A 20,598-nucleotide genomic window follows, 5' to 3' on the forward strand; every position below is an offset into this window, starting at 1 on the left:
TGCCTGACCCGCTGAGTTACTCCAGCACTCTGCGTTTGGTTGTGTGAACTAGCATCAGCAGTTCCTTCTTTCTACAGCCTTCTGCCCAGTATTTTCACTAACAAAGCGACACGGTGGCGCAGCGGGTAGAGCTGCTGCCTCACAGCGCCAGAGACCCAGGTTCGATCCCGACTATGGGTGCTGTCTGTACGGAGTTTGTACGTTCACCTACGTGGGTTTTCTCTGAGATCTTCCGTTTCCTCCCACACTCCAAAGACGTACAGGTTTGTCGGGGTTCGGTAAAAATTGTAAATTGTAAATTGTCCCTGGTGTGTGTAGGGTAGTGTTAGTGTGTGTAGATCGCTGGTCGGCGCAGACTCTGTGGGCCGAAGGTCCCGTTTCTGCATGGTATCTCTAAACTAAACTGAAGTGAACTAAAGGCAGTGAGTTCCATACCTACTCCGAAGGGCTGACTTTCCCCGGCACTCCATCCCCCAATGGGGACGCGAGCTATCGATCCACCGGCTGCCTGGATGGACAATCTGTTGGGAAAAGCAGAACCAAAACATGCAATAGATTTGTACGCTGATGATCGATCCAGCTCTGGCTGAGATTTACTTTACTCTAGTTTAAAGATACAGTGCGGAAACAGGCCCTTCGGCCCACCGTGTCCGCGCCGACCAGCGATCCCCGTACACTCACACTATCCCACACACACTGGGGACAATTTACAATCTTTACCGAAGCCAATTAACCTACAAACCAGCAGGTCTTTGGGAGTGTGGGAGGAAACCGGAGCACCCCGGAGAAAACCCACACAGGTCACAGGGAGAACGTGCAAACTCCACACAGATGGCAGCCAGTGAGAATCTTACCTGGGTCTCTGGAGCTAGTGGGACAACAGGTCTACCCGCTGCGCCACTGTGCCGAACCCCTCCACCCCACCCCTTCACCCCTCGAAGAATTTCGGTCGCAGATCAGACGACAGATAACGCTGGGATCTTTAATTATCTGACTCACCTCTCCGTGCGTGAGTAAGATTCATTATAGTTGTACAGAATCGTCACCGGTGGCATCCCCTGCATAAAGTACTGAACCCTTCTCATTTCAACTTCCATATAAATGCCCTTGTAGTTTAGTCTAGAGATACAATGCGGGAACAGGCCCTTCGTCCCACCGAGCCCATGCCAGCCATCGATCACCCCGTACACTAACACTATCCTACCCACACTAGGGACAACTTACAATTCACAGAAGCCAATTAGCCTACAAACCTGAACGTCTTTGGAGTGTGGGAGGAAACCGGAGCACCCGGAGAAATCCCACGCAGGTCACGGGGAGGACGTACAAACTGTGTACAGACAGCACCCGTAGTCGGGATGGAACGGGGGTCTCTGGCGCTGTGAGGAGACAACTCTACCGCTGCGCCACCGTGCCGCCCTTGCCTTCAAGATCAAAGCCATCTATCGCGATAAAATTCTCCAGCGCAGGACCTGGTTCGCTGGAGTTAACTCTAACACCAAGGGTTCCCTTGTAGGTGACTCCCTTCCCCCTTCTCCCCGTCCCTCTCCACATAAATCCCTCACACTTCTTGCCTGATCATCGCTGGTCTTTACTCACCCGTTGCCAATCGACCATCTGTATCCACCTATCACTCGCCAGGTTTTGTCGCAGTCCAACTATAATCTGTTACATCTTTCTCCCCTCCCCCACCGCCCCCCCCCCCCCCCCCCCCCCCTCACAAACCCATAGGTGCACGTCTTTGGGATGTGGGAGGAAACCCAAGTGGTTACAAGGAGAACGTGCAAACTCCACGCAGCCAGCACCCGAGGTCAGGATCGATCCCGGGTCTCTGGCGCTGAGAGGCAGCGGAACTACCACCTGCGCCCATTTCCATTGCACAAACTATGTGGCACTCAATGAATACAGACAATAAAGTGCATACAATTATTCATTTAATGAAAATCCTGATATCCAAATTTGTATAGTACAGCCAATACAGTTTTTACATGTAAATCTTACAAAATTAAACACAGCATTTAAAATATTACATTACAGGCCCAAGCAAGTATCAATGAATGCTTTATGTCTATTTTATGCTTCAGGTTTTTTAAATGTACATGCACACGCAATCATGCCTGCACACTCACACGCGCACACACACATGGTGCACACACATGCACACGCACGCACAAGCACACGCATGGCGCACACACACATGGTGCACACACATGCACACGCACGGACAAGCACACGCATGGCACACACACACACGCATGCACAAACACACGCATGGCGCACACACACACATGCACACACATACGCACAGGCGCACACACACGCATGCACGCACACACACATGCACGCACGCGCGCACACACGCACATGCACACACATGCACGCGCACACACACGTGCACACACACACACACGCACACACACACGCACACACACATGTAAAAGGTTGTATGTTCATCGCTTCAGGCAAGTCATTGTAAACTGGTTGTTGAACATTAAAACATAACTGGTCCAAAAATAAAGCCTCACAGAGTAATAATCTCACATTTTTCGCAGAACAGGAGTTTGTTACAGTCGAACAAGATCTTGGTTCTTGGACTCTTGATCGAGACACAAATACTATAAACGCTGAGTCAGGGTGAGAAACTGTGCTGGAAGGGATATACGGTAAATTAGCAAACGCCATTACATTCAACAGTGGGTGTGGGAATCACAGCCGGTTACTTCAGCACCAGTTTTAGTATTGATCTCAGCACTGCCACGTCGTAACGAAATAACTAAGTCAAAACATGCGACAACTTCCGGGAACTGAAAAATAAAAACTCAAAATGATTCGGTCTCTGAACCGAATGAGCAACCATTTGCTGCAAGCTTTATTTCAGAAATGAGCTGGCTGTCAATCATCATATCAGTAGCAAAATGTGTAAATACAAGTAAACACATGCAGCATGGTGTTATTCAGTAATACAAAATACAGAGCAACTTAGCTGTCAAAATATATCTGGGCCTTGACTGCAGTAGTATTTGACGATCATTCAGCAAGGGTTCCTGAGAACAGAGTACATTCCTTTAAATTGTAAACTGCGTTCTGAACGACCACCGAGATGAATTCCAATCACGGACAGTGTGCCGTTTTGGTGGGGAATTAATTACACCTACATTTGATCTGTAGGAAGAGGGGCTGATTGAGTGCCACCTGTTAAGTTGCTTTGTAGTTCCTCTAGCTGGGACATTCTTTCCAGCTGACACTATCTCTTTGACCCCAAATATCTTAGCCCGCCCGCCCGAAAAGACTAGGCTTGTATTCACTGGAGCTTAGAAGGATGAGGGGCGAATCTTATCGAAACATATAAAATTATAAAAGGACTGGACAAGCTAGATGCAAGAAAAATGTTCCCAATGTTGGGCGAGTCCAGAACCAGGGGCCACACAGTCTTAGAATAAAGGGGAGGTCATTTAAGACTGAGGTGAGAAAAAACGTTTTCACCCAGAGAGTTGTGAATTTGTGGAATTCCCTGCCACAGAGGGCAGTGGAGGCCAAGTCACTGGATGGATTTAATAATAATAATAATAATGGATGGGATTTATATAGCGCCTTTCTAATACTCAAGGCGCTTTAGATCGAGCTCTATGTGCTAGTGGAACCAAGGAATATGGGGAGAAGGCAGGCACGGGTTATTGATAGGGGGCGATCAGCCATGATCACAATGAATGGCGATGCTGGCTCGAAGGGCCGAATGGCCTCCTCCTGCACCTGTTTTCTATGTTTCTATGTTACTCTTAACAGAATGATAAAGACATGTGATAGACACCACAAAAAGCTGGAGTAACTCAGCGGGACAGGCAGCATCTCTGGAGGGAAGGAATGGGTGACGTTTCGGGTCGAGACCCTTCTTCTTCATATCTTTCATTCATTGTTCTTTATCTCTCTACATCACCGTCTCTATCCCTCGTTTCCCTTATCCTTAACCAGTCTGAAGAAGGGTCCTCGACCTGAACGTCACCCCATTCCTTCTCTCCAGAGATGCTGCTTTTTGCGTCTGTCTTTGGTTTAATGCAGCTTCTGCAGTTCCTTCCTGCCTAGCATCTCTGGAAGGAAGGAATGGGTTGATGTTTCGGGTCCAGACCCTTCTTTATTTCGGGCATTGGGAACACTATAAAATGTTCAGAGTTTATAAGAGCAGCATGGAAACAGGTCCCTCTCTCCACAAGCTCCTACACTATAATAATGTCTGAGTGGTACGGGAGTCAGGGGTTATGGGAAGATGGCAGGAGAATGGGGTTGAGAGGGAGAGTTAGATCAGCCATGATTGACAATAGACAATAGACAAAAGGTGCAGGAGTAGGCCATTCGGCCCTTCGAGCCAGCACCGCCATTCAATGTGATCATGGCTGATCATCCCCAATCAGTACCCCGTTCCTGCCTTCCCCCCATATCCCCTGACTCCGCTATTTTTAAGAGCCCTATCTAGCTCTCTCTTGAAAGCATCCAGAGAACCGGCCTCCACCGCCCTCTGAGGCAGAGAATTCCACAGACTCACCACTCTCTGTGAGAAAAAGTGTTTCCTCATATCCGTTCTAAATGGCTTACCCCTTATTCTTAAATAAGGATTCTTAAGGTTTATTAAGAAGGATTCCTTGTGACCAATAATGCACACTGGGGCTCTGTGGCAATGCATAAAGGGTAAAATATTTACCTTCTGGGCATGTGAGTCATTCCAGGCTACACTCTCTTTGCTGTGAAGAGCTAGGAATTGGCTGAAGTCTGCACACGTTAGTGTATTTACCATCAACTCACTCTAAAAGCGCCCAAGACGGCACAGTTGAAAGATTTGTGGACGTGGCCAAGATGGAACTTGCCCAGGCGATCATTAAAGTTGCACCGTCATAAACATAGATACAGCGTGGAAACAGGCCCTTCAGCCCAACCGACACATGCCGACCAACATGCCCCACCTACACTAGTCCCACCTGCCTGTGTTTGGTCCATATCCCTCTAAACCCATCCTATCAAACGTACCAGTCCAAATGTCTCTTAAATGTTGCGATAGCTAGATAGGGCTCTAAAAGATATGGGGAGAAGGCAGGAACGGGGTACTGATTGTGGATGATCAGCCATGATCACATTGAATGGCGGTGCTGGCTCGAAGGGCCGAATGGCCTACTCCTGCACCTATTGTCTATTGTCCCTGCCTCAACTACTTCCTCCAGCAGCTTGGTGGAGGAACTGGCCGCTTACAGAATCGGTGAGGAAACATCATCAACTTAAGCATAGTTTATCGAGATTTTACAAAAGCCTAAAATCTTCCCATTTGTAAAATTTCACTGCATTTCCTGTGGACTTAAGAAAAAAGCAGGTGACCTAGGTGGATTATTTCTTCTTATGGATCCTAAATTTAATTTCCAGGTTGTACCTTATCAATCATTTTCTTCTGACCCAATTTTCGAAGGATATATGGCATCGTAAAGCACATGTGGATGTTAATCAGTTGGGCAAATTCACAATGGACATATTCACAACAGGCCTGTCTTTCCACTGGCCATTGGTACTTGGCCTTAAAGCATGGGTGGATGGAAGTGATATCTCACAATGCAAGGGTAGATCCTGTAACAACACACACACCAAAGACAGACATAAAAAATGCTGGAGAAACTCAGCAGGACAGGCAGCATCTCTGGAGAGAAGGAATGGGTGACGTTTCGGGTCGAGACCCTTCTTCAGACTGAGGGTTAGGGGAGAGGGAGACACAGAGATAAGGAAGGGTACAAAGAGATTGCAGGGTGTGAAAAGGACAAATCAAAGCAGACGATGGTGAAAGGAAATGGAGAACGGTTCATTGTTGGCTGGGGGCGAAGCTGACAACGAGGCGCACAAACAGTAAAATTAATCAGGAGGACAGTGAAAGTAGTCTCTAGTCTCCCACTCCCCTGACTCTCAGTCTGAAGAAGGGGGATCTTATATCCCCCCCTCTTCAGGGGGGAAGGATGAGGGGGTATCTTATGGAAACATATAAAATTATAAAAGGACCGGACAAGCTAGATGCAGGAAAAATGTTCCCAATGTTGGGCGAGTCCAGAACCAGGGGCCACAGCCTTAGAATAAAGGGGAGGCCATTTAAGACTGAGGTGAGAAAAAACTTTTTCACCCAGAGAGTTGTGAATTTATGAAATTCCCTGCCACAGAGGGCAGTGGAGGCCAAATCACTGGATGGATTTAAGAGAGAGTTAGATAGAGCTCTAGGGGCTAGTGGAGTCAAGGGATATGGGGAGAAGGCAGGCATGGGTTATTGATAGGGGATGATCAGCCATGATCAGAATGAATGGCGGTGTTGGCTCGAAGGGCCGAATGGCCTCCTCCTGCACCTATTTTCTATGTTTCTATGTTTCTAAGAAACGTCCCGAAACGTCACCCATTCCTTCTCTCCAGAGATGCCGCCTGTCCCGCTGAGTTCCTCCAGCATTTTGTATCTATCTTCGGTATAAACCAACACCTGCAGTTCCTTTCTGCCCATCCAATAAACCAGTTGCATTGGCATCTTTACTCACAAGTGGTGTAACCAACAACTGAAATCGTTCAGAAAGATTCATAGTAAACACAAAATCTGATACTTCGAGCAGTGAGAAAAAATAACATTTTAAACACACACGGTGCGTGGAATCTATGGTGAGAATACATAAAAAAGTAAAACATCATATCATTGTTAATAACAATGCCTAGCTCATGACTGCAATCATGATATCTGAGTGCATTGTCTTTATTTTTGCAGACCCATTTACAGAAAAAGGCATTTATTTGAGGACATTTCTTGCAATTATACATCCAAGCAACAGGTATCTTTTGGGATCAAAGTACTGGGGTTAAGGTGTCCAGATTCCTATAATACATAAGGCCGATCAGTGACATACAATCCTTCGAACTGCATAGTAAACAATTTAATTGCACTGAACAACTACTGATCAAACGTGCCAATGGATAAATCAATGTCTTTAAGGACTATGCAACCAGCAATTCATCCAAATTCATTGCATTATATAGACCGTTGCGTTATTTTAATTCGGCATTGATTTTGGAGATAAGATAAGATAAGACCTTCTGGAATGATGGTGGATAGACACCTCCTTAAAATTTGATTTGGTAGTCTTACAACAGACCTTTAAAATCCATGAGCCTTTCAGAAGTGGAATCCCAATATAGACTATCCATACCTTCATCCAGTATAAACTATCTGTTAACTCTGTAAATCACAGGCCATTTACAGCGGAGATATAATCAAATCAGGAAACATGCCACAGAGTGACTATTGATATATATGTGTGTAACTCTGCACATCACAACATACATTGGCTGAGGAAAGGCGCAGGTGTAACATGCAAAAGAGCTCGCACATTCCAACACCCTTAAAGCAGGAAAATGGAGGTCTGATATTTTCAACCAAGCCGGGAATAAAAAGTCGTTATAAAGAGAGCAAAAGTCTCAAATGTAAACTCTCCTGCGCTCAAGACTAGGTACGAACTGCGTCTGGGCACAACGGCAGGTCTCACAGCATCTACCTGCTCCGACCAGCTCAGAGAAAAAGCAGAGGCCACACAAGGTCACTTGAAACAAACATCCCACTGATGTTGGCTGCAGTGTGGCGGGCTACGCTAGGAACAAACTACGGGCTCCTGAGACACTCTGTACTTCTCATCCCGTTTGGTCATCTCGATGGGGCTCAGGCAGTGGGCAATTAATTGCATTATTTCCTGCGCATTGTACATTACTGACAGTTATGTATCGAGCTGCCTGGGTTTAACGCCTCAAACCACCGCGCGTTAAAAAATGAACCATAATATGAGCAGCTGACTGCACGCTTGCAGTGCTGAGCAGAACCGGTGATCGATCGGTCACGGGCAGGAGTTGGATGAGGTGTGATGTTTGCCACTGAATACATTGCAGTCCTCATCCCTTCCCCCTCCCAAAGCCGATGGCTAAATGCATTTACATGCACCAAACTTCATCGGAGGCTGAAGATAATGTAACAAGACTGTGCGGAGATTTACTCATCTTTGTAACACTGTTTGGCCATTTTGCCATTCATTAAACAAGTGGACAGCTATTACACTGTCCCCACTAAAATCAAAGGCACAGCGGAAAACAAAAATAGAGAAGCCAAATCAAAGGTCTGAGGGAAAATTAATTTGTAAACTAACTCTGATAACCAATAGGTCACATTAGCTTTTGCCGTTTTAACTTTTGAATAAATAGCTAAAATTCTGGCCGTGATTTAGGATTTTTGATCAGCTGAGTATGTTTGTGGACATTCAGCGCAGGACCTGCTAACCACTTTGTGCCTTTGCTCATTTCCACTCCTCTTAACTTTTTATTTTTCTCGACACGGCGTGGCGACAGGCCCCTTCGGCCCACCGTGTCCACGCCGACCATCGATCACCCGTTCAAGGTGGTTCCCGTGACCCACCCCACTCCCCGCGCGCTCGGAGCCGATTTGCAGAGGGGCCAATTGAACTACAAACCCTCACGTCTTTGGGACGTGGGAGGAAACCGCAGCACCCGGAGGAAACCCACGCGGTCCCAGGGAAAGGGTGTAAACTCCACACCGGCAGCGCCCAGATTCGGGATCGAACCCGGGTCTCTGGCATCGTGAGGCAATGGCTGTACTGGCTGTGCCACTGTTCCATATCACTCTATGCACAGAGAATCAAGTATTCTTGGAAAGACATTTCCCTGATACTTGGCACGGGGTTCTTGATTTAATAGTTTACTGTTTGTCTCGTTCACAGATTGCGTTGGTGTATAGGGTGAAGGAGGAGCAAACGTCAGTATCTTACCAGGGATCAGCTCCGTGGATCTTTCTTTGGAGATCACGTGGGGAGAACGTGCAAACTCCACACAGGCAGTGCCCGAGGTCAGGATCAAACCGGGGCGGGGGGGCGGGGGGGGGGGGGGGGGGGGGGAGATGTCTGACGGCATCTGTGCCACAATGCAGGACAGGCTCGGCAAAACAACGTGAGGCGCTCGAAACTGGGGAGAATCTGTCAATCTCCACCTTAAACAAACGGGTCCAGCCTAGAAAATAGACATCTTGCTCTTTGGTAAAAATGGACCAACCAAACCTGACCAGCGAACTTGCATTCATCTTTTTGTGGCAATTCTCGAAAATAAAATCAAACACCGAAATTGTCACGTGGTTTCCTGACCGACCAATCTTGCAGACTTAAAATCCAAAATCAGATTCAGCACTCAACGTTTTGATCTTTTGATAACATGCATTTGAGGTCTTTATAAAAGTTTATGTATATTTTTATATACATATATAGATATATATAGATAGATATATATATATATATATTTATATATATGTAAGACATTTAAAAAAACTTGCAAGAACTTGTGCAGCTTAGCTGACGGCTCCATAGCAGTACAGTCCCATGGCAATGATGTGGTCAGTGTTTGCATTCGTCATGCTAAGGCCATTCATGGTATCGGCTGCCGCTCCGCTTCCTCTCCTTCTGCAGGTGTTCCAGTTCCGCCTCGTACATCATCTCCTGCACCAGGTACTTCTCCCGGCGCATCCGGTCGCACAGGTCCTTGGGCATGTCGGGGATCAGGTAGGCGATGAAGGCCTTGAAGCCAAACACAAAATGCTGAAATGGAAGAAAAAGGATGAAATGGGGCCGCAGAAGTGACACGGCGTGGAAACACAGGCCCTTCGGCCCCAAACTTGCCCACGTCGGCCAAATGTACCCCCATCTGCACTAGTCCAACCTGCCCACATTTGGCCAATATAGAAACGTAGAAAATAGGTGCAGGAGTAGGCCATTCGGCCCTTAGAGCCAGCACCGCCATTCAATATGGTTATGGCTGATCATCCAACTCAGTATCCTGTATCTGCCTTCTCTCCATACCCCCTGATCCCTTTAGCCACAAGGGCCACATCTAATTCCCTATCTTAACTTTTCCTGATCTATCTACCCCTCTTGGCGGGACTGTCATATGCTGAGAGAATGGAGCGGCTGGGCTTGTACACTCTGGAGTTTAGAAGGATGAGAGGATATCTTATTGAAACATATAAGATTATTAAGGGTTTGGACACGCTAGAGGCAGGAAACATGTTCCCGATGTTGGGGGAGTCCAGAACCAGGGGCCACAGTTTAAGAATAAGGGCTAAGCCATTTAGAACAGAGAAGAGGAAACACTTTTTCACACACAGAGTGGTGAGTCTCTGCCTCAGGCCGGTGGAGGCCGGTTCTCTGGATACTTTCAAGAGAGAGCTAGATAGGGCTCTTAAAGATAGCGGAGTTAAGGCATATGGGGAGAAGCAAGAATGGGGTACTGATTGGGGATGATCAGCCATGATCACATCGAATGATGGTGCTGGCTCGAAGGGCCGAATGGCCTACTCCTGCACCTATTGTCTAAATGTCTGTTAAATTATGTTATAAGTACCTGCCTCAACCACTTCCACTGGCACATCGTTAGATAAACCTTTCCTGTCTATGTACCTGTCCAAATGCTGTTATAGTACCTGCCCCAACTAATAAGCCATTGATGGAGACATAGAGCCCTACAGCACTGTGAAAACAGGCCCTTCAGCCCAACTCTTCCATGCTGTCCAAGTTGCCCTAACTAAGTTAGTCGTATTTGCCCTTGTTTGGCCCATGTCCCTCTCAACCTTTTCCAAACCATGTACCTGTCCTAATGTCTTTTAAATGCTGTTCTAGTCCCTGCCTCAGCTACTGTGTGTTAGTACTATATATATATATGTGACCACACAGATTATGCATGGTGCACGTTCCTTATGTCACTCATACTGCTGATCTGCCGACAGACCTGATCGTGAGCTCTCTCTCTCTCTCTCTCTCTCTCACTAGTTAGACTAGCTGAATGCATGGAGATGAAAGCACTTGGTGTTACCTCCGCAGAGTTGCTAATAAAAGACTATGGATTCTAATCACTATGTGTGAGTCTGATCATTTCAACAGCTCGTTCCATGCACCCAACTGTGTGAAAAAAGTTGCCTTTAGGTGAGAGGGGGGAAATATAAATGTTGTGCCAGGCAGGGTGTTACACAGAGGGTGGTGGATGTGTGGAATACGCTGCCATGGGTGGTGGTGAAAGCAGATATGATGGTGGCTTAAGTGGCTTTTGTGTAGGTACATGGATATTCATGGGATGGAGGGATATGGATTATGCACAGACAGGTGGGATTAGTTTACTTTGGCATTGGGTTCAGCACAGACCTTGTGGGCCGAAGGGCCTGTTCCTATGCAGTACTACTTAGTTTAGTTTAGAGATACTGTGATATCTGTACAGAGTATGTACGTTTTCCCCGTGATATGCGTGGGTTTTCTCCGAGATCTTCAGTTTCCTCCCACACTCCAAAGACGTGCAGGTTTGTAGGTTAATTAGCTTGGGTTTGTATACTTGGTATAAGTGTAAATTGTCCCCAGTGTGTGTAAGATGGTGTTAGAGTGCGGGGATCGCGGGTCGGCACGGACTCGGTGGGCCAAAGGCCCCCCCCCGTATCTCTACACTACACTAAACTAAACTAACCTGCCATCGTTTCCTCAGCACAAGCGCCGTGTTGCGGAAATGTGAATTGTGGCACTGACCTCAAACACGATGATGAAAGCCAATCGCGCAGCCAGGACGTGCCAGAACTGTAGCGTGACCTCGTACCGGTTAGGATCCCACGGAGGAGCCCGGTAATCTCTGTACCTTGAGGTTAAAAAGTAGAAAGACACTGTCAGCTTCCACAAGAGTCAAAATGGTGGCTGCAGGAGGTTACAACGTAACACGGTGTAAGGCGCAGCGGGTAGAGCCGCTGCCTCACAGTGCCGGAGTGCCGGGTTCCGTCCATGAGGAGCAGTGTTACGGTTAGTTTCACTTCAAACAGACAAAAATGCAATAAAATTAGTAATCAAGAAGAAAAATCTTTATTTCAGCAGGCGCGTTTGGCTGTAAACTTTTACACAATGTAATATACAGACTATAGGTTCATTCTATCCCCACACACAGGGGCAGTGTTTAAGCAGATATATTTATACCCCAATAATCAGCGATTCAGCAATACTTTATCTTACTGAGCCTCTTGCTTCTTAAGATTGACAGCTACTGAATAACGAAATATCTGTAGCCTCCTTTTGCTATGGTATTTTATTTAATTCACATGTTTAATCGATAATGTTTTATTATTAATGTTTAATGTTTTATGTGTCATTCCTAACTGTCACTGTGTGTCATGTTGTCACTTGTGGGCGGAGCACCAAGGCAAATTCCTTGTATGTGAATACTTGGCCAATAAACTTATTCATTCATCCAGACCGCTGATACTGGCTGTGTGCGTGGAGTTTGCACGTTCTCCTTGGGACCTGCGTGGCTTTCCCCCACATTCTAACGTTCAGGTTGCAGGTTAAGACGGACACAAAAAACTGGAGTAACTCAGCGGGCCAAAGTAACTTTACAATGCACTACAGTTTTTTGAGCCTGTCTTCAGTTTCTTTGTCCCTTCCATATCTCGGTCGGTGTCTCCTTCTCCATTCTCCCCCTCTACCCTCTCCTACTCTTCCCCCTCCCCCTTCCCCCATCTCCCTTCCCTCTCCCTGTCTCCCCTCTCCCCTCTGCCCATCCCCCTCTCCCCCTTTCCTCATCTCCCCCTCACACTCTCCCACCTCCCCCTCTCTTCCCTCTCCCCATCTCCCCATCTCCCCCTCCCATTCCCCCCTCCCCTTTCCCCCTCTCTCCCACTCCCCCTTTCCCTTCTCCCCCTCTTCCCCCTCCCCCTTCTCCTCTCCTCCTCACCCCCACTCCCCTGACTCTCAGTCTGAAGAAGGGTCTCGACCAGAAACGTCACCCATTGCTTATCTCCAGAGACGCTGCCGGTCCCGCTGAGCTACTCCAGCATTTTGCGCCTGTCTGTCTGATACTAAACTAAAGACAGGTGCTGCTTACCTGCAGTAGCCAGTGTCGTGAGTACCAAACTCACTCTTGTTGAAATAAGCCAGGCTTTCACTGACATAACCTGTCAAACACCTGAAAGAAAAATAAACGTCACTTTTCCGTGAAAAAGAACATTATTCCCTTATCATGTATCTACACACTGTACATGGACCAATTGTAATCACGACCACGTTATAGGAGTAGCATTAGGCCATTCGGCCCATCGAGTCCACTCCGCCATTCAATCGTGGCTGATCTCTGCCTCCTAATCACATTTTCCTGCCTTCTCCCCATAACCCTTGACACAAGTTCTAATCAAGAATTTGTCTGCAGTATCTCTGCCTTAAAAATATCCACTGACTTGGCCTCCACAGCCCTCTGTGGCAATGAGTTCCACATATTCACCACCCTCTGACTAAAGAAGTTCCTCCTCACCTCCTTTCTAAAAGAGCGCCCTTTAATTCTGAGGCTGTGACCTCTGGTCCTGGACTCTCCCACCAGTGGAAACATCCTCTCCACATCCACTCTATCCAGGCCTTTCATTATTCTGTACGTTTCAATGAGGTCCCCCCTCAACCTTCTAAACTCCAGCGAGTACAGGCCCAGTGCCGTCAAACGCTCAACAGATGCTAACCCACTCATTCCTGGAATCATTCTTGTAAACCTCCTCTCCAGAGCCCGCACATCCTTCCTCAGATACCGTGCCCAAAATTGCACTTATCATGTTACTCTTATAATCATGTACAGTCTTTCCGCCAACTGGATAGCATGCAACAAAAGCTTTCCAATGGACAATAAACAATAAGTACAGGAGTAGGCCATTCGGCCCTTCGAGCCAGCACCGCCATTCAATGCGATCAGGGCTGATCATCCCCAATCAGTACCCCGTTCCTGCCTTCTCCCCATATCCCCTGACTCCGCTATCTTCAAGAGCTCTATCTAGCTCTCTCTTGAAAGAATCCAGAGAACCGGCCTCTGAGGCAGAGAATTCCACAGACTGCACCACTCTCTGTGTGAAAAAGTGTTTCCTCGTCTCCGTTCTAAACAGCTGACCCCTTATTCTTAAATTCTTTCCACTCTACCCCAGTACACGTGACAATAAACTAATCTAATTATGTTTTAAATTACTCTGCGCCTATCCTAAATCACAAGTTTTAAATGCTGAAAGGATTAACTCCCTCTCAAAGTTGTACATTCACTTGCTTGTCCATTACTTAAGCTGATTGGTAAACAGGAATCATGTACAAATCCCTTTAAAAATGTGGCTGGACAAATGTTTCTATGCTAAAATTATTATTTTATGCCAACACATGTTCAACTAATCCAAGCCCTTTCTCTCCGAGTGTAATGAATATCTCTGCTCAGCCATTAGATACATGTTGTTGATTCACCTTCACAGTGGAGTGTACTCCATTTGTCCAATCTCACTAATGTGTTTGAATATAGGCCAAGCTAACATCACTGCGTGAAAGATTCAAACGCAGAGCATCTTAGGTCTGAAGAAGAGTCCCGACCAGAAACGTCGCCTATCCATGTTCTCCACAGAAGCTGCCTGACCCGCTGAGTTACTCCAGCACTCTGAGAAACGTCACCTATCCATGTTCTCCACAGATGCTGCCTGACCCGCTGAGTTACTCCAGCACTCTGTGAAACGTCACCTATCCATTTTCTCCACAGATGCTGCCTGACCCGCTGAGTTATGGTGCAGCAGCATCTATGGAGCTAAGGAAATAGGCAACGTTTCGGGCCGAAACCCTTCTGGAAATAGGCAACGTTTCGGGCCAAAACCCGGAAGGGTTTTGGCCCGAAACGTTACCGATTTCCTTAGCTCCATAGATGCTGCTGCACCCGCTGAGTTACTCCAGCACTCTGTGAAACGTCACCTATCCATGTTCTCCACAGATGCTGCCTGACCCGCTGAGTTACTCCAGCACTCTGTGAAACATCACCTATCCATGTTCTCCACAGATGCTGCCTGACCCGCTGAGTTACTCCAGAACAGAACTTCATTCCACATTTTAAGTCCAGTAGCAGGTTTGTCTTATGATAATGATACAGGATAGAACAGACCAGTAGTAATAGATATTTGTTCATTACTATCTAATCTCTGGGCTACGGAGTTAAGCACCTCACAAATCTACAAGGGTGTCATAGAAACATAGAAAATAGGTGCAGGAGTAGGCCATTCGGCCCTTCGAGCTTGCACCGCCATTCAATATGATCATGGCTGATCATCCAACTCAGTATCCTGTACCTGCCTTCTCTCCATACCCCCTGATCCCTTTAGCCACAAGAGCCACATCTAACTCCCTCTTAAATATAGCCAATGAACTGGCCTCAACTACCTTCTGTGGCAGAGAATTCCACAGATTCATCACTCTCTGTGTAAAAAAAGTTTTTCTCATCTCGGTCCTAAAGGATTTCCCCCTTATCCTTAAACCGTGCCCCTTGTTCTGGACTTCCCCAACATCGGGAACAATCTTCCTGCATCTAGCCTGTCCAACCCCTTAAGAATTTTGTAAGTTTCTATAAGATCCCCCCTCAATCTTCTAAATTCTAGCGAGTACAAGCCGAGTCTATCCAGTCTTTCTTCATATGAAAGTCCTGACATCCCAGCAATCAGTCTGGTGAACCTTCTCTGTACTCCCTCTATGGCAAGAATGAGATTCCCCATGCAAGACCAACTCTTTCCTTACACACTTTTAAACGAGATACAGATTGATGACTTTTTATGGCTTGCCAAGTAAACTGAATGTCATTATTCTGAGTAAATTTCCCATGGACACATGTGTTTAAGGTCGGCACGGTGGTGCAGCGGTAGAGTTGCTGCCTCACAGCGCCAGAGACCCGGGTTCCATCCTGACTACGGATGCTGTCTGTACGGAGTTTGTACGTTCTCCCCGTGACCACGTAGGTTTTCTCCAGTTTCCTCCCACACTCCAAAGACGCGCAGGTTTGCAGGTTAATTGGCTTCAGTAAATTGTCTCTAGTGTGTAGGGCAGAACAAGTGTACGTACGGGGCGATCGCTGGTCGGTGCGGGTGCGGTGGGCTGAAGGGCCTGTAACTCTAGAATTAAAAACGAAACTAAAACAAAATTTGCAACTAAACTTGCATAAAAAGCCAAAGTTTGGGCCACAGGGGCCTGTTTCCCTGCTTGTATGACTATCGCGAAGTGCTGGAGTAACTCAGCGGGTCAGGCAGCATCTGTGGAGAACATGGATAGGTGACGTTTCACAGAGTGCTGGATTAACTCAGCGGGTCAGGCAGCATCTCTGGAGAACATGGATAGGTGAGATTTTGGGTGGGGAGCCTTGTTCAGATTAACGACAGACTATAATGGCGCGATTGTGTGTAGGAATACAAGATGTTGCAGTACTTATCATCAGAGTATCCCTGGTCCGCACAAGGTCCGTACTTATACGTGTACACAAATCGAGGGATGTAGTCGGAGGTGATGGCAATGACAAAGGCGTTGGTGATCACGGCCATTACACCGATTCCTTCCAGGATCCCGTACCAGTTTCCTAGCAAAGAAAAACAACATCAGTCTCGGAAAAGCAGGAAACAAAATCTGCAACCAATGGACTGAGAAGAGCTGAGGTGGAAATAACAGGCCGGAGAAAAGGTTGCTCATTATAGACAAGAGCTAAACTAGAGATGCAGGAGCAGGGAACTGCAGATGTTGGTTGGCAAAAGAAGGCACAAAGTACTGGAGTAACTCAGGTCAGGCAGCACCTCTGGAAAATAGACAATAGACAATAGGTGCAGGAGTAGGCCATTTGGCCCTTCGAGCTAGCACCGCCATTCAATGTGATCATGGCTGACCATCCCCAATCAGTAATCCGTTCCTACCTTCTCCCCATATCCCCTGACTTCGCTATCTTTAAGAGCCCTATCTAGCTCTCTCTTGAAAGTATCCAGAGAACCGGCCTCCACCGCCCTCTGAGGCAGAGAATTCCACAGTCTCACAACTCTCTGTGAGAAAAAGTGTTTCCTCATCTCTGTTCTAAATGGCTTACCCCTTATTCATAAACTGTGGCCCCTGGTTCTGGACTCCCCCAACATTGGGAACATGTTTCCTGCCTCTAGCGTGTCCAAACCCTTAACAATCTTATATGTTTCAATGAGATCTCCTCTCATCCTTCTAAACTCCAGAGTGTACAAGTCCAGCTGCTCCATTCTCTCAGCATATGACAGTCCCGCCATCCCGGGTATTAACCTTGTAATATTTATCTCTCCGGTAGGCGGCGCGGCTCTCGCCAGCAGCGGCCTCTGCAGTCCGTCTGCGTTTTTATTATTTTATGTCTATGTTTTAATGTAGTTTTTGTTATTTTTGTTGGGGTATGTGTGTGGGGGATGGGGGTGGTGTGGGGGGGAGGGGGAAACTTTTAAATCTCTCCCTGCACGGGAGACCCGACCTTTTCTTTGTCGGGTCTCCGTTGTCGTTGGGGCTGCAACGAGGAGCGGCCTCCAACAGGAAAACCGGGGGCTCCAGTGCCGACTACTCACCTCACCGTCGCGGAGCTGGCCGAGTCCAGAGCGGGTGGAGCTGTGGTGGACGCTGCTGCGGCCCGACCCCCGGAGATTCGGTGGCTGCAACTGCGGGTTTGGCGGACGGCACCGGGAGCCCGCGGGTCCCTGGAGGGAGACCGCTTTTCGGGGCTTCCGCAACGGCGACTTCTCCCGCCCGAGTTGCGGGGTTGAAGAGCTCCTTGAGCGGGGCCTTACAGCACCGCCCCGCGCGGCTTGGAATGGCCGCGGGTCTCTGCGAGCGCGCGCCGGGGGCTCTAACACCAAGACCCGGTGCGCGAACTTGCATTACCCGGCGTGGCTTTAATGGCCACGGGACAATCACCATCGCCCGCCGGGGGCTTTGACTTTGACTCTGACATGGGGGGGGAGAGTGCAGTGGAGAGAGAAGTTTTTTTGGCCTTCCATCACAGCAATGTGATGGATGTTTATGTAAATTATGTTGTGTCTTGGGTCTATTTGTTTGTAATGTATGGCTGCAGAAATGGCATTTCGTTTGGACCTCACGGGGTCCAAATGACAATAAAATTGAATTGTATTGTAAAATTGTATTGTATTGTAAACATACGCTGCACTCCCTCAATAGCAAGAATGTCCTTCCTCAAATTAGGGGACCAATACTGCACACAATACTCCAGGTGTGGTCTCACTAGGGCTCTGTACAACTGCAGAAGGACTTTGCTCCTATATTCGACTCCTCTCGTTATAAAGGCTAACATGCCATTTACTTTCTTCACTGTCTGCTGTACCTGCATGCTTACTTTCATGAACAAGGACCCCCAGATCCCGTTGTACTTCCCCTTTTCCCAACTTGATGCCATTTAGATAGTAATCTGCCTTCCTGTTTTACCTCACATTTATCCGCATTAAACTTCATCTGCCATGCATCTGCCCACTCCCCCAACCTGTCCAAGTCACCCTGCATTCTCATAGCATCCTCCTCACAGTTCACACTGCCACCCAGCTTTGTGTCATCTGCAAATTTGCTAATGTTACTTTGAATCCCTTCATCCAAATCATTGATGTATATTGTAAATAGCTGCAGTCCCAGCACCGAGCCTTGCGGTACCCCACTAGTCACTGCCTGCCATTCTGAAAGGGACCCGTTAATCCCTACTCTTTGTTTCCTGTCTGCCAACCACTTCTCTATCCATGTCAGCACTCTACGCCCAATACCATGTGTCCTAATTTTGCCCACTAATCTCTGATGTGGGACCTTATCAAAGGCTTTCTGAAAGTCCAGGTACACTACATCCACTGGCTCTCCCTTGTACATTTTCCTAGTTACATCCTCAAAAAAAACCCCATGGAGAACATGGATAGGTGACGTTTCACAGAGTGCTGGAGTAACTCAGCGGGACAGTAGGATTCTATCATGACACTATGCTGCTACCCTGTATGCCCAGTCTGAGCGGGCAACCTCATCCCAAGTGGTGCTAAAAAGCTTTTAAAAGCTTCCTTAATCTCAGTTTGCACTCATGGATATTTTTGTAAGCACTTAAACCGCTGCTCAAGGGTATAAAATAGTAAGATTAAACGAGAATTTACCAGTTTGAAGTTTGATCTGTATTTTATGAGGAGTTACGATGAGGGATTACGTGAAGAACCCGCTCAGTGCGCAGGCGCGGCATACTTCCAAGCAGCGGTGTGGAATCACAGATAGACACAGTTATTTTGAAGTAAACATAGTAAAGATAAGGAGACATCAATTTATTAGTTTGATCCATATAATGAGGGTGGGAGCGGAGGGCACGTAATCCCTCATCGTAACTCCTCATAAAATACAGATCAAACTTCAAACTGGTAAGTTCTCGTTTAATCTTACTATTTTACTTCGGAGTCACGTGAGTGACTACGTGAAGATTTCAAAGCTCTGTGATTTCAAACCGTGTAACAGTTTCATTTCACTCACTGCAGAAGTTCTTGAGGGAGGAAGTGTTATCGTAATCAACCAATGAGTCTATTTGTAGAAAAACGCAATGGTATTTTTTAAACAATAACAACAAAGAATTAAGTTGCTCCCCTGGGCTTAAATTAAATATTTGCAGTTCGTAAATCTTTACTGCAAATAAACCAGGTTTTGCCAACGGCTTATTATAAAATTTCTGAACGGTCTTTTCCCTTCCCACCATCCTGCTGTAGCCAGGATGTGGTCTATAGGCATGTCCATTCTTTAGCCGTCGACATGGATGCTGCCCTGGTGGAATAACATTTGTACATGTTAGTGTTTATCCCAGCAGTTTCTAGCACCTGCTTGAGCCATCTCGCAATGGTTTGGCTCGTCACCCGACCATAAGGTTTTTGTGACTGACCCACAAGGCTTTTCATCTCCCTCGAATATTTTGGTTGTGTTTATGTAGGATAGTAGGTGGGTCATGGCAAATAACCGTGGTTCTGGTGGGTAAGCCACGACTGGATTAGGTGTTCCTGGTCTGCCCTGTTTGATCAGTCGCTGGATAACGAAATATCTGGTCTGGAGCTGTGATCATGTTGTCCAGTCGCAATAGGTGTAGTGACTGGACCCTCTGAGCGGATACAAGTGCCATCAACATGAGCGTCTTTAGTGTAGCTTGCTCGAGGCCGGGGGATCTGGCTGGTGGCCATTCCCTGAGATATGTCAGGACCACACTGATATCCCAAATATGGGTATACCTGGGCTTAGGGCTTGATATTGTAAATGCCCTTCATCAGTTTTAAAACCAGTGGATGGGATCCCATCGCCTGTTGTCCTGCCGCTGGTTTGAGATAAGCAGAAAGAGCACTCTGTGCTGTGTTGATGGCACTGTAGCTGATCCCTACATCGTGGTGTAGATGGCCAGGAACTCCAGTATGTTGGTGGCTGTGGCTGTTGCGTATGTTGTCCCTGTTTCCTGGCAGTACTTCTCCCTTTTTTTTTGATGCTGGGTAAGTACTGCCTCTTGGTGGATATTCGAAGGGATGCCGACATGGTGGTGATGGTTTGTTTGGACAATCCCAGTTCCAGGTAAGGTCTGTTCAAACTTGCAACCCAGGCGTTTAATTTTCTCATGGCATGGGTGTTTAGCTTACCTGGTAGGTAAGTAGCTGATAGCCAAATATGTCTTTCGACACACCATTGCCAAATCATGTTGACCAATTTGTCGCATGATAATGAT

The 20,598-nt window shown here is 47.1% G+C and overlaps 1 protein-coding gene across 1 annotated transcript in view; it reads right to left on the reverse strand.

Annotated features, from left to right (window-relative positions):
* Positions 1 to 8,935: 8,935 nt before the first annotated feature.
* ano3 (anoctamin 3) overlaps positions 8,936 to 20,598 on the reverse strand; it is a 195,602-nt gene continuing 183,939 nt past the window's right edge. The window contains exons 25-28 of the mRNA XM_033038644.1: positions 16,311 to 16,458; positions 12,946 to 13,026; positions 11,607 to 11,712; positions 8,936 to 9,638 (exon numbers count right to left, since the gene is read on the reverse strand). Coding sequence (XP_032894535.1) covers positions 9,459 to 9,638; positions 11,607 to 11,712; positions 12,946 to 13,026; positions 16,311 to 16,458 — 515 coding nt within the window. The 3' untranslated portion in view covers positions 8,936 to 9,458. The remainder of the gene's footprint in view (positions 9,639 to 11,606; positions 11,713 to 12,945; positions 13,027 to 16,310; positions 16,459 to 20,598) is intronic.

This window comes from Amblyraja radiata, chromosome 20 (genome assembly GCF_010909765.2).
Source record: "Amblyraja radiata isolate CabotCenter1 chromosome 20, sAmbRad1.1.pri, whole genome shotgun sequence".
Taxonomy (NCBI): domain Eukaryota; kingdom Metazoa; phylum Chordata; class Chondrichthyes; order Rajiformes; family Rajidae; genus Amblyraja; species Amblyraja radiata.